The sequence below is a fragment of the Mauremys reevesii genome, linkage group 10, assembly GCF_016161935.1.
Source record: "Mauremys reevesii isolate NIE-2019 linkage group 10, ASM1616193v1, whole genome shotgun sequence".
NCBI lineage: Eukaryota > Metazoa > Chordata > Testudines > Geoemydidae > Mauremys > Mauremys reevesii.
The window spans coordinates 23,329,461-23,343,406 of record NC_052632.1 but is presented as its reverse complement, the minus strand read 5'-3'; the positions used below and the strand labels follow the sequence as shown (position 1 = coordinate 23,343,406).

Genomic DNA, 13,946 nt, shown 5'->3' with positions numbered 1-13,946 from the left:
ACTAAAAGTAAAGATGTACAAATAATTCATGAAAGATCCTGAATACATAGTTTTCATTGCATTTTGTTTGTGTAATAATATGAGAAAGTTCTTCATAGTAAGTTCTGTGGGCCAGACGCTGAAGTCACTACACACTGTAGGAATATAGCATGAGTAAGGACTGCAGAATTTGATCCTGTATTAACTTCACAGTGTATTCACCATTGTTTTAAAACTGTGTATTCTTAGGGAATATTCTCACCTGAATAGCTACATATCTTAGAAACTGATGAAAGTTCTTCTGTCATTGAAAATCTTCTTCTAATTCCATCTGTACATGGACAATGTTGAAGTTAAAGAGAGTTGTTAGGGCTTATCGCCTTTCAGGATTTGTTTGTATGTGTGTGCATTTTAAATAGCAGGTAAAGGGCCAAAATGTACAAACACTACTGGGCATTGGACTGTTCCCAAAAGTAAGTGCCTTCCATGGTTGTGGCAAGATCGGTTCCTATATTAAAAGTGATAAGAGTAATAATTAATAATGCAGTGACTGTTATAAGTGTATAGAATTGAATACGTGCTAATGGTACATTTGTCAAAGTTTTTATACGTATTATGTAGTGATTTAATGTTTGTTTGATTTTTAGTCCACAGAAATTAGAATCTGTACGTAACAAATGGAGAAGTTCAGAAACATTCAGCCCTTCATTTTCCACTTTTTTTGGAGAGTTACCAAATTGTAAGTATAGAAGAATGCAGCAATGCAAACACGTATATAGTATTTTTGTTTGTATTTGTTTTATGTGTTGTTAGATAAAACACATTATATAAGTATAAACCCCAAAATCCTGTTGTAGTAATACAGTTTTCTTATTGCCCTTTACATCCATTGGAGTTTATTTTTTTTTTAATTCTTCAAATACAGTAGTTTTTGTTAGATGAGTTTAAGCTTGAAGTGTTCTGTTCTTTTCTTATGTGATGATCACAAAAGCATGTAAATAACATGTTGACTATAAAGTGATACAAAGTGGAATCAAGAATACATTTTGCGTGACAACAAAATATCCAGTTGCATTTCCTAAGGCATTTTCTAGCCATGTGAAAAACAAGAGCGAATGTAATGAAACAAACACTGACTTTTTTTTTTCCATCCAGTTCTATCTCCCTTAGCACCATCACACACCCGCCCAACAAAATATCTCAACCTTCAAGCAAACTGTTGCCTTTGTAATACTGCAGTCATCTTGCTGTTTGGATAATGCCCTCAGACTTTTGGCTTAGGGCAGAATAAAATGATCTCAGCACTTTAGCATCCCTCAGGCAATAGTTTACCAATCTTGCCCTGAAAACCAGTCAATATTTGTTTGTTTTTACAATATGCAAACAACCAAAGAATTTTCAAGAACAACATGAGGTAGCATATGGATGACTTATTTGTCGGCCTATTTTGCCAAACAAACATAATGTGGTTTTATTACATAGTAAATCCTATGTAACTTTATAACACAAATTCATTAAGGCCAAAATCGTGACCCTTTTCTATGTGAAAGTCAGGGATACATGCAAATGAGCTCCTAAACCTCTGTCCACAACCAATCTTCTATAGCTCCTTCCTTCTCTGTCTTCTGTTCAGGAATCATGGAGTTTTATTTTACTCTTGAGACTTCAGTACCCCATGCAGGCATGCCTGGAAGGGGAAAGAGAAGGGACAGGAAGTGATTGGGAAATATAGGATGGAGGATTTTTGCCTTAGGGTCGGAATCAGATTGCCCTGGTTCTTCAGTCTGATGACTCCTTCTCTCAGGACCTCTGTTCTGGATCTGCAAGCTAGAACCACTGGATCTGAGCAATAGAGACCTCACATTCTTTCCAAGAGTGAGTACCCGCTCCACATCCTGTGACATCAAGGAGACATTGCCTCCCTTCAGAATCCCAGGGCCTGATTCTTCTCTACCTTGCACCTTGTATACTGATTTATATCTGTACAAAGTGGATGGGTAAATGCAACCAAATCAGAATGGTACCATTTTACACTCTCTTTGCACTGACTGGGGCCAACTCACAAGTCTGGTGTTTTGGCACAGGACAAGAGTGAAGGACAAATTTGGATATACACCTCCTTTAGCCTTTCTTCCCTCTCGGGACCACCCCTCTGCTATAGAGTGAGACTGCAAAGGGATCTGTTCTGCCCCTGAAGAAAGTTAGGGCAGGCTCGGGGCAGTTCTCACATGTGCTTTAATGTTTTATTTTTTTGTGTCAAATCAGTTAATAAAAATATGATTTTAAGTAACCTCTCGTGCCTGTTTCTTTCATGCTGTAAAATTGCATTGCATGGTCTCTCTTTTCTTTCTTTCCCTATACGTATATGGATGGATGGCTGTGTAAGTACTGTATGATTGCTTTTGTCAATCTCTGCTTTTTATATATTATAAAAGGATTTACACAGTACAAGTGCAATTGTACTTACACAGCCACCAACTGAAAAGCATAGTGAACCAATTCAGATTGTGCTAATTCACACCACAGACTTTGCAATGTTCTCCACAAAGCATCTGCATAATTCTGTAAACCCCACAAACTGCACTGCAGCAATCCAACTTTTTTTAAGGTGGATGATAATGTATTGTTTTATCAGGATACTTTAGGTCTCTGACAATATTTTAATGCTACCATATACAATTCAGGGCTGTAATCAGAACATTTACTCAGCATTAATATTCAGAGATTGTCATGTTACTTTAAAGGTTGATACAATCCCCTTACTCTAAACAACATATCTATTTAGTAGCAAAGCTTATTAGCCAAATATTGGGATAAGCAGCTGATGAATGGCTTTGGCCTGTTAAATTTCAAATGAGGAAGAACTGGATTAAACAAAGTCCTGCCAGTTCATGACCATGCATTTGCTCTGAAAATCATCTGAGAAGTCAGATGCACAATTTAGACCAGCCTGAGATTATCTGTGTAGCACATACCTTACAAAGGATGGAAGGGTTTATTATATAATTATTCTTTTATACTTATATTGTTCTTGAATATTTCAGCACTGTAAGGAGCAAATTTAGTAAAATATTAATATCCATACGTCTCCTCCACCTTTGCTGAAATCTTTATCCATTATTTTATCCATACCTTTAGCCTTGATTAATGCAACACCCCTGCTTCCCTTCCCTCCCCCTATGTGTTGCCACCTGCCATTTCTCATGTGGGAAGAAACATTACCATAACCTTCAACAAACTCATTTCAGCAGCCACTTTAAAATAGCTCCCTTTCTCCATAGTAGAACATGCCAGCTGGAATGGCCTTATTGTTGTGTCTCTACTCCTCATGGACTCATCATCTCATTTGAAATATAATCAGAAAATTATTTCTATTCTCCTTTGCATATTTTCCTTTATTTTAACTTTATTTGTATTAATTTTTTAGACTTACTATACATTAAGCACTTGTCTACATGTTTCCAGGTCAAACATTAAAACTGGTTTCCATAAAATGCAATACCCATGATTAGAATAAATCAGTAATTCACCTCTGCTGCTACCAGAGGTCAGACAATCTGACATCAGCTTGAATATAGAAGAAAACTGGCCTTTTAGTTTCTATAGCAGTATTACATCTTCAGTTATACCAAAGAAGACAATGTGATATAAGCATAAAATGTATTTACGGAACCATAAACCTTTGAACCATAGCATGATTTTTAAACTTTTTCCATAACAACACTGAAGATCATAGTCAGCTTGTAACAATATTGAGTCAGATCCTCAACTAGTGTAAGTTGTCTTAGCTCCAATTGAAGTCAATGGAATGATGCCAGTTTGCATCTGCTAAGGATCTGGCTCATTATCCGGATTAAATAAACTGTTGCTTTCTATTTCATATATGTTTAGCATGTGAGTGATCTGAGTGCAGATATTCCAAAAATATCAGCAATAATTAGACCACCCCACTTTGTATGTATACTCCATTGCAGAGCCTTTGGTCACAGCTTTCATTGCCTTAAATGAAATTCATTGCATGCAGGAGGCCAGAATCTCTCCATAGTTAGAATCTCAAGCTTGCTTTTATATTGTAAGCCTGTTTTTCCTTCATCTGAAAATACTCAAAGAAAGGAAATTTCCACTTCACTTACTAAATATGTGATAGCATGGGTCAGTTCTTTGCTGGAATTTGAGTTAAGTGTAACAAGCTTCTTTTTGAAATATGAGACTTTATTAAAAATAGCTAAGCATATTTTGAATATTCTCCTAAAGCTTTTTTGCCTTGTCTTGGCTTAAGCATGACTTATCCTAGAAACATCAAGAAAGACTTATTTGAACGATCTTGGTGAAAGCTAGTGCACAATATCAGTTCTGAAATGAGGAAAGACTTATTTGGGCACTGGCAAACTGACTGAAAAAGAATAAAATGTTTGCAGAAACCTTTGCAAAAAGAAGGCACCAAGTTTCACAGAGCTCTAATAGACACCGTGAACTAACCCTTTATAAATAAAATTTATCCATTAGATTTAGGGTTAGGGGACATATAATTATATATAGTACATGATATATATATCTTGCACTGCTATGTCTGTGCATAAAATGAAAACAAATTATGACAAATGATTCTGTTTCAGATATGTTGCTGAATGTTACAAAATTTAAAAATATATACTGCAAGACCGGTTGAAATTTCATGTGTGTTATTTATGTGTATTTTATTGTGGCCTCATAAAGAACATTTTGTATATTTTCAGATAAAAGTGGATTCCATTTCCCTGATCCTGGGAATGTTTCACTGGTGAAACTCATTTCATGCTGGAGAGACCAATCCGTAAAGGTAGGAAATAGTACACACTGACTGTAAAAATGTCATTTTTAAAGTGATGTTCACTGCTATTTAGTGTGACTGTTGATATCATGATGTAATATGATAAATGTAGACTTTGGGGATCACGTACATTTTGCCATTTAGATGTTCTGTGGAGAGAGAATTTTCATGTTAAACTGGAGTGTATATTTATTATGAAATTATTTTGGTTTTTAGTGTGTGTGGTTGGAGATGGCAAAGTAGACATTATAGTGCCTAATCTAGGTGATATTGAGTAACAGGAATCATTTTCAAATGCACAGGGTTTGTATGTCTGATCTGGTGAATGTTGCTCATTTGACAAAAAGGTTGTGAGTTCCAGCCAATAATCTTTACTTTTTAAGTTATCTTAAAAGGCTGTTTTATGTTCCTAGGGAAGCTCAATTTCATATGTGCTGTAGAAGAAGTTGGTATGGCCTTCTTAAAAGAATGTGTGGTCAGGGCTCCATACCAGTATGATCCCCCCAAGAGCAGGCCCAAAAAGGGAGCAAGTTCCAGCTTCTCAAGGCAATTTAACTTGCACCTTTGCCTGTGCTGATCTTGGTGCCATGGTAGGCAGGTTAATACTCTGTGGGAGACTCTAGGTATCTGTGGGATGTCCTGGTGATTACTGTAGCATAAGACTTATTTGTCATGTCCGTCAGAGGATAGGTGGCCCCTCTGAAGAGGTCAAGGGCTTGGCCTACCTCTGGAAGGCTTCACAAGGGGAAATGAGGCAACTCAGGAAGGGATCACCTGGGACTAATTAACTGAGTAGCTGGGAGGCGGATAATAATATAGGGAATAATATCTAATAATATCTTGGGCATAATAAAAGGAACCTACTCCCAGTGGCTAGAGAACAGAGGTTCCTGGGAAGAGGAACTGTCCCTAGAATGTAGAAAAAGGAAGTTCCTAAAGGGAGGCCTTCTCGGGGGGACCTGGTAAAGGGGCTCACCAGGAAAGGAAACCAAAGTAGAATACTCCTAGGTGGCAGAGTCTCCAAAGTGGAGGATCTATGAATGCCAAGCCTCAGTGAAGCCTGGTCCCTGTGGAAGGAGTTCACCAGGTAGCAATGGAAGCTCAGATCAGGGGAATTACACCTCTACCCCATTATAACACTGTCCTCAGGAGCCAAAAAACCTACCGTGGTATAGGTGAAACTGTGTTATATCGAACTTGCTTTGATCCACCGGAGTGTGCAGCCCCCCCGGAGCACTGCTTTACCGTGTGCTATCCGAATTCATGTTATATCGGGTTGCGTTATATTGGGGTAGAGATGTATGTGCTTTTCCAAGAAAGGGTTGTTGTGGTTTGACCTCTGTAGGGACCTTAATCCAAGAGGAGAGACCCTTCCTCAGCTGAAGACAAGAGGCCCTGGCTCTGGAAGATGGTCCCAGACCAAGAGGGCCTGTTTGGTAAGGGGCCTGGATATAAGTGGGGTTCATGGACTAAAGTTAACCCAGCCCCTTCCTCTCCAGCCAGAGAAGCTGGGGTGGCAGCCTAGTTGTACAACATTCCACCTTTGGATTAAATGAATGTGACCCCTTAATAACTGAGGTACATCAGGGGTTTAGGGGCACCATAGAGAGTACACTTATAAAGTTTGCTGATGATGCCAAGCTAGGAGGGCAGAAAAGAGCCGGATGATAACTGTCTTCAAGTACACAATTGTTCTTCTTAACCACTGAGGATAGTACAAAAAGTAATGGGCTTAAATTGCAAGGGATGTAGAAAGAAAACAATGAAAATAAAAAAAAAACAAATTTTATTATTAAAAATAGTAATATTTGTTTAAATTAGCATTGAGCCTCAGGGGGTGGCCCCCCCATCACAATGTCTTGATGTTCAGGAGTATGAGCGAGAGTTGGCTCTGAAGGAGTCCAGTATCTGTTATAAACTTATTCCTTGTCTGTTTTACTCTGTTGCTGAATTTCTTATAATAGTATGTAGCCATATACTACATTTCAAATGGCATGTGTATCAGTGAGGAGAATACCACTTAACAGTAGAAATAATACTCTGTACCACACTGTTAGCCATAATAGATAGTGGTGTCTGCAAACATTCACATCCAAGTTGAGTTCATCACTTCCTCTTTTACACCCCTGATGTACCTCAGTTATTAAGGATTATTAATTCTCTTTCTCTGTCCTATCATCTTCCACATTATTAGTTCAACATTCCCCCACAAACATTTTTCCCCAAAGCCAAGGTTTTTCTCTCTTTGGAATCCTTTTAATGAAAAGTCAAATATAGGAGGTCAGTGTCAGTAGCAGCAGTTGTCAGGTGAGAGCCACATAATAGCACTCTCACCTGCTCAGCCTCTCAAACATTTTGATCTCTTGCATTTGGGGTTTGGAAGACATATATCCAGGAAGCTTGTGGCTGCGTTTGGTCTCCCCCTTTGTACTTTCTAACTAATAGAGTGGAAGCTGTATTAAAACCATAACTGATTTAGGAACCTGGACACATATGAGTGGATTTAGCATCCTAACATCCAAAAAAGATCTCCTGGTAGCCTGCCTACTTCAGCAAGACAATCAGACTTACGTAAGAGGTGCTGCAACTGTGGGCAAAAAACTTCAGATCTGAAGACTGGTTTGGGACAAATCTGTCAGAGTGACCAGCTGCCTGCACAACCCATGCCTCAGATCTCCCTTTATTAATGCGTTGGCCATGAGCCAGTAAAGGGCCAGTAAAGGGGTTAACAGAGCCAGCCTACCCGCAATAAAGCATGAATGGGAGTTGGTTTAGTAGCTGATGACATGAGGCCCCTATTGTAAACGTCACAAATGATTTTAGATGTTACAGTATTCACAGCAGTTTGGCTACGCACAGAGAGAAATTTGAAGAGCAAAGCTTGCTTAATGCTGTGGTCAAATGATGACAAAATTCAAGCAGAGTTGATGTTTTCAGAGTCCATTGTACATGGCAAGAATTATGGCTTTACTTTCGTATTTTTAAAATGTTTATTTAATTTGAGATGTTTTCTTTTTACACTAATATTGCATAGGTACATGCCTTTCTATCTCACATCATTTTAAAGGAAAATTTATTTGATCTTTTTATACCACTCCGCTCATTGCTCTTTCAAATGAAATGTAACACCCTCTTGCCACATTGTCCTAACATATATATTCCCTCACTCTTCTCATGTACTGGACTATCTGCTCTATTGCATTTAATATAGGAAATAAAGGCTACTCTTGTCTGCTAATACTTCATACGAAAAGTATTGGGTTGTATTTTTATTTAATACATTAATTTATATAGCAGTTGTTAACGAACAATAAAACCCAACATTCCAAAGGACAGTTCCCTCCCCCAGGTCAGTCAGTCCATAGTGCAATCAAACTATGTTTTTCCTGTTGCTGACTGTTAGCAGGAAGAAAGATATATTCAAGAATTTCCCTTGAGAATCCTTCTTATTAAAAAAAAAAATTGTCTCCCTATTCTCCCTGGCTCCTTAGCTTTGAAATGTTAAATGCTCAAGTCTCTCCTCCCCATTCCTTCATTTGGAATTTCAAATACCCTCCTTGAGTCATTTCATATAGAAAAATACAGTTCTCCCCACTACCTAGTTCTCCCTGTCCTGTTCCCAGGACTTTCAAAATCTTTTTGTGTGACATTAGTCCTTATGAAAGATGCCGGACTGACATCCCTGAAGGCTTTATCTATCCTTTATCTAGCCACAGAACAGTTACAGCATTGGCAAGCTTCCCCACACTGTTCCTACAATGCGCCTCAATTTCTGACATGGAGGGGCCTTATAGTTATAGGAAAGAGGATACCTCAGTCTTTGTATCCCCCTTCCCATCCAATTCTTGGTCTCTCTGCCAAGACTGCCATTTAGTGTAACTGTGGTAGTGCCTAATACATGATATTATTATTAGTCAGCGGTCCCATTCACATTGCGTGAAGTGCACATACATAAAGTTTTGCAGTATTGAAGCCAAAATAAGTACATGTAGGCACTGGTCATGTGGCATGTAGCACATAGGCAGACTCCTGTGCCTGCATGGAGTCCCACTGTAGTGAGCAGAGCTCTCTGTGGGTTCAGCAGGCCACTTGCACACTACACATTGCAGGAGCAGGGCCTTAATATGTTTACCTGTCTACCGGGAAATGGACAGAACTCCACTAAACTCCCTAGCAATAAACTGACTACCTTTACACTGGGCAATCCATTACCTTTGCAATTTTAGAATTTATTTGTAAAGTTATTATTTTGTTAATCGTACCAATCCAAGTATCTCTTTATTTTCCTTCCTGTATTCCCAGTCGTTCTGGTCTAGCTGAATTAAGAATGCACTTTGTAAATTGTTGATTTGCTGCTATTTGGTGTGTCTGACACAACCAGATTTCCTATGTTTTTTAATGTTTGATCGGGTGTTAGTTATACTTGAGCAGTCTTAACTGTTATGGAATGTAGTGTCTATGCGTTGGAATAAACAGGGTCTCTTGTCTGGTTAATAGTAATAGGAATAAAATAAATTTATATTCACACTATACTATGACATTTTATATGTAATCTTTCTATGTGTGTATTATTATATTTTTTAACAATAAAGTTTTGTTTTTTTGTGTTTCCTAGTAGTCCTCAACCCCAAAAAGTGTTTCTAGAACCTTTGTTATTAAAATTTAGGACCTGATTTTGAAGGCCCTACAGCCCCAATGGCTAACTGTGTGCATGTTTTGGAGCACCTAGGAATTTAAGTACTATAAAGCTATAAAATGTGCCTACAGTTATTTGGGCCTATAAAATTGTGCCTGCAGTTATTAGCCAGAGGGTTCCCTTTGCACATAGTCCACATACAGTTTGTTCTGCAAGATGGAGGGGTTCTACGTAAAATCTCCCAAGCATGTTAAGAAGAACATGGGTTAGCACAGTGCAGCTTCTTGTGACTAGTGGTTCCCCACACCCTCTTATACCTCCATATACCTCCATCTCCTCTCCTGTTTTAGTGGGATGGTGGTTGCCAGTGTCTCTGACTATAAAAAACACCAAACCAGACAGCGTAAATCCTGCAAGCCTGCTGGGATTTATAGAGCGGTGCCAACTCTCCCAGATTGGCCAGGGGTCTCCTGGAATCAGAATCGATCTCCCGGTGGCTACTGAAATCAATCCAGGAGATTTTAATATGCCGCTATAAGTCCAGTTGACAGCGCAGTGGGGCTAATGCAGGCTCCCTACCTGCCTTGGCTTCGCACGGCTCCCAGAAGCGACTGGCACATCTCTGTGACTCCTAGGTGTAGGGGCAGCCAGAAGCTCTCTGTGTGCTGCCTCCACCCTGAGCGCCAACTCCGCAGCTCCCATTGGCCGGGAACTGCAGCCAATGGGAGATGCGGGGGGTGATGCCTGCAGGCAGGGGCAGTGTGCAGAGCCGCCTGGCCACCCATAAGCCTAGCTGGAAATGCCAGTTGCTTCTGGGAGCTGCCTGAGGTAAGCACCGCTTGTCTGGAGCCTGTGCCCCTCACCCACACCCACACCCCAACCCCCTGCCTGAGCCCCTCACCCCCCTTGCACCTAAACTCACTCCCAGAGCCTGCACCCCAGACCTCTTCCTGCATTCCAGCCCTCTGTCCCAGCCCTGAGCCTCCTCCCTCACCCAAGCTCCCTCCCAGAGCCCATACCCCCTCCTGCACCCCAACCCCCTGCCCTAGGCTCGGCCTGGAGCCCTCTCCCACACTCCGAACCCCTCGGCCCCAGCTCAGAGCCCCCCCCCCCATGCCAGCACCCTGCCCCAGCCTGTGAAAGTGAGTGAGGGTGCGGGACAGTGAGCGACGGAGGGAGTGGGGATGGAGTGTGCGGGAGCGGGGCCTTGGAGAAGGTCCGGGGCAGGGGTGTTTGGTTTTGTGCGAGTAGACAGTTAGCAACCCTCCTACATAGCCCCTTCATTCCCCTCCACAGTCTTTTGGTGGCATAGAATGAGTACAGCAGATACATGGTTTCTAGAAGACCAGCAGTTTACTTCTGTGGAGTTTGTGGCCTGACAAGTATGGAAGCAGCTTCTTATGCTCTTTCCCTGGTCCAGTCCTAACAAAGAGAACAGTAGCCATTCGAAGTAATTGCTAAACTGTGGAAAGAGCTGTCAATATAATTTCATACAGATGTGGTAAGCAGAATTATTACATCTCTTCTTCACTTTTCTTGCTGAACTGTTGTGTAGTGTTGCTGTTGTGGGTCCTGATCATCAGACAGTTGCCTTCTATGCTTTGGTATCCATATTTATTGCTAAAAGCATATCACCTATGCTCTGTGAGACCGTCTCAGAGCACATTTATTTCTAATGACTGTGTCACCATGAAGATATCGCCATAGGTTCCCGCCCACTATCCGATGTTAAAAGCAGCTAATATTTGCAACAATGCCTACAAAAGTACAGGAATTGTCCCATTGCTAGTTCGGGCAAACACATTAGTAGGAACAGAATACTGAAATTCATCCATCATAACAAAAATGGAGTCTAGATGGATAAGTAGTAGAAATTAGCACATAGGTAATGAAGAGATACTGGTGGAAAGCTGTGAAGAGGGTCTATTGTTAGAAACAGGTGAAGCTCTTGAAGGGAAATTTCAAATTCACTGACAGATATTCACTTTATTGGGAGATGTCCAGGGAGGAGACGTAGCTGAAGATGTGAAACCACACGGAGTGATGTGGAAATGTGTATTCAACAAAGTGATAGACAAGCTGCATGCAGAGATTTACAAATGCCTTCACAATATCATGTTGTGCCATTTTGCTACACTTTTTATTCCATGCTAAGATGTTAGAGGAAATTACACGTTACAAAATACTGCTTGGTCAATGTACACAGTAGTGATTCAGGCAATGAAAATCTGATCTAGACTTGTGACAGATCTTAGCAGATCAGAAAACCATGAAAAGCAGATAATTTTTAGGCTGTATGCACTGCGTCTTATCAACACAAGGAACATGTTTTTCTGCAAACTATCCACAACTCTTTTGAGAACCTCTGTCAATTTTTTATTTTCTGCCAGAAGTAGTCATAGAACAATGACAGCATCTCTGAGTTTGCTTCTCTTTCTTAAAGAGTCTGGATTCATTGCAGGAGCCAGCTGCAGGGTCTGGATCCGAAATACCCGAAGTTGAGGGTTGTTTAGATCTGTGGCTTTTGTTTTGGTTCATGTCTAATCCAAACTAAATGTTCTTTTGTTGTCGTCGTTTCTCTATAACATAAGGAATGTTCTGGCAAAATAAAACACTTTTTAATAAATAGTTGGAGTGTTTGTGTTTTGACAAAACACAGAAGAGCTGGATTCACTCCTTGTGAATTTACTCAGTTCACTCCTACACTGTGGGCTCCTGATACAGGTACATCTGTCCAGAGTAGGGATTTAGTGCAGTCAAAAAGGTGAGTGAGGCCAGCCTGGGAGTGAGTAGGGCTAGACTGTAGGGTGATGCGCTGACTCTGCATCTATTCCAATCAGTGTCCAATGACCTAGCTGTTACCGAGCACTATCCTAAATTCATAGCTGGCCTCCTCTAAAGAGTTGTGGGTTTATGTGAATGTCTCTCAGCTCTACAGTCCTGAAGTCTTAACATCCTGGTTGCCCTTCATGCCATTTCCTGCCCTGAAGAATGAATGTCTTTTTGTAATGCTTAATTACTGTGACTTGGGGGGGGAAGAGGAGAGGGGAAGAGATTCCGTTCTGTAGATGATATGGAATTTTAAAGTTCCAGTACCGTGGGCAGAGAGAGAGCACAAATCCTACGCCTGTGGACTGAGTAAAGAGACTGCAAGGGTTTAAAAAATATTTTCATTGTATCATTCATCATGAATGATCCCAAAGATCCCAGATCCTGTCCCCCTTTGTGCTGCTTCCGTAAAGCAAAGAGGACTAACAGCTGACTGGGGATTCCCTCTAGATACAGGAATTCCCAAATGATTAAAGCTGGCCTAGCCAGCTCTACATTATATGTTCCTGGCCCCATGCATAATATAGTAGACTCGTTGGGTGAATGGAAAGAGTGCCTTGAGCTTTGGCAACCTATGGCCAGAAGAATGGTTAGAGTAGCTCTAAGGCTGCTCCATACTGCATCAGAGGTGACCTGGCCCCTTGCTATCCCCAGATTTGGGGAATTACAATGGTGACATAATGCCTCCTTTGCTCCCTTCCTATCGTGTCTTGCACTGAGCACAGCACAGCCAGACCCAAAGATCTGTCTTTACAAGTATACCAAGCAACAATGAAAAGCAGCCACCTCTAGGATGCGGGGCAGCAGTCAACCAATACTGTACAAAGCTTAGTGTACTACAGTTGAAGAAAGAGACATTTTAGAAAAGAACTCCTGAAAAAAGCCCTTTTCTCATGAAAAGAGCTATGAGATTTTATCTCCCGGTAGAGAAGATAGGGTTTGGGGCTTAAGGTGTCATCCAAAATCATGTGGAAATTTAACACTTTAAAATATGTGAAAACATGTCAAGCCTTAAACACACAAAAGCAATTAACGGTTGTGTGTTGAATCTCAGCCAATTTATACCTTGATATTGAAACGTCTGTTTTCCATCCAGAGAGTCTCAGAGCATGGGGATATTTCTAAACCAGGCTGTGGTACCTAGGCACAAGGATGAGGGAGTACTACAAAAGCTTTAACAGAATTCCCATGCTGTACTAGATTTAATTCAAAACGTTCAGCCTTATTAATTCAAAATAGATTTTCTGTGTTTAATTCATATTGAAATGCAGCGACACCACCAAGCAAGGGCAGAAATAATCAACTGCCAGAACATACTGCTGAACTCACATTGCAGGCCAGTCGTAATTCCAGCAGATATGTAACCTTTCCTTTACGGTAACAGAAGTTCTGTGGAGTGCTTTCTTCTCCTTCCTTTTGAAAAAGAATATAGCGCCAGCCTGGCTGAGGTGCAGCTGCAGGCATATCATACCAGTGCTAATAGCAAAACGTAAGTGCAACTTTGTGCACTGAGGATTTAAACAACTGGAATTCTAAGAAGGCAGAGCCAAATCATGAAGTCCTTATGCAGTCATTACTCATTGCTGCCCACAGCATGTAACAAATTGGAGAATTTTCATACCGAGTTTGATCCCCAGCTGGTGTAAATTTGGTGAGTTTTATTGAAGTCAATGAAGCTATGCTGATTTACAC

At 40.6% G+C, this 13,946-nt stretch overlaps 1 protein-coding gene across 6 annotated transcripts in view; it reads left to right on the top strand.

The window, feature by feature from the left end:
- Positions 1-13,946, top strand: part of WDR72 (WD repeat domain 72) — a 246,248-nt gene that overhangs the window by 101,254 nt on the left and 131,048 nt on the right. For 5 of the 6 annotated variants that reach the window (XM_039493451.1, XM_039493448.1, XM_039493447.1 and 2 more), the window contains exons 16-17: positions 627-718; positions 4,716-4,798. In XM_039493451.1, coding sequence (XP_039349385.1) covers positions 627-718; positions 4,716-4,798 — 175 coding nt within the window. Of the gene's footprint in view, positions 1-626; positions 719-1,612; positions 1,910-4,715; positions 4,799-13,946 lie in introns of those variants that run through there. The other variant, XM_039493452.1, reaches the window with a different exon arrangement.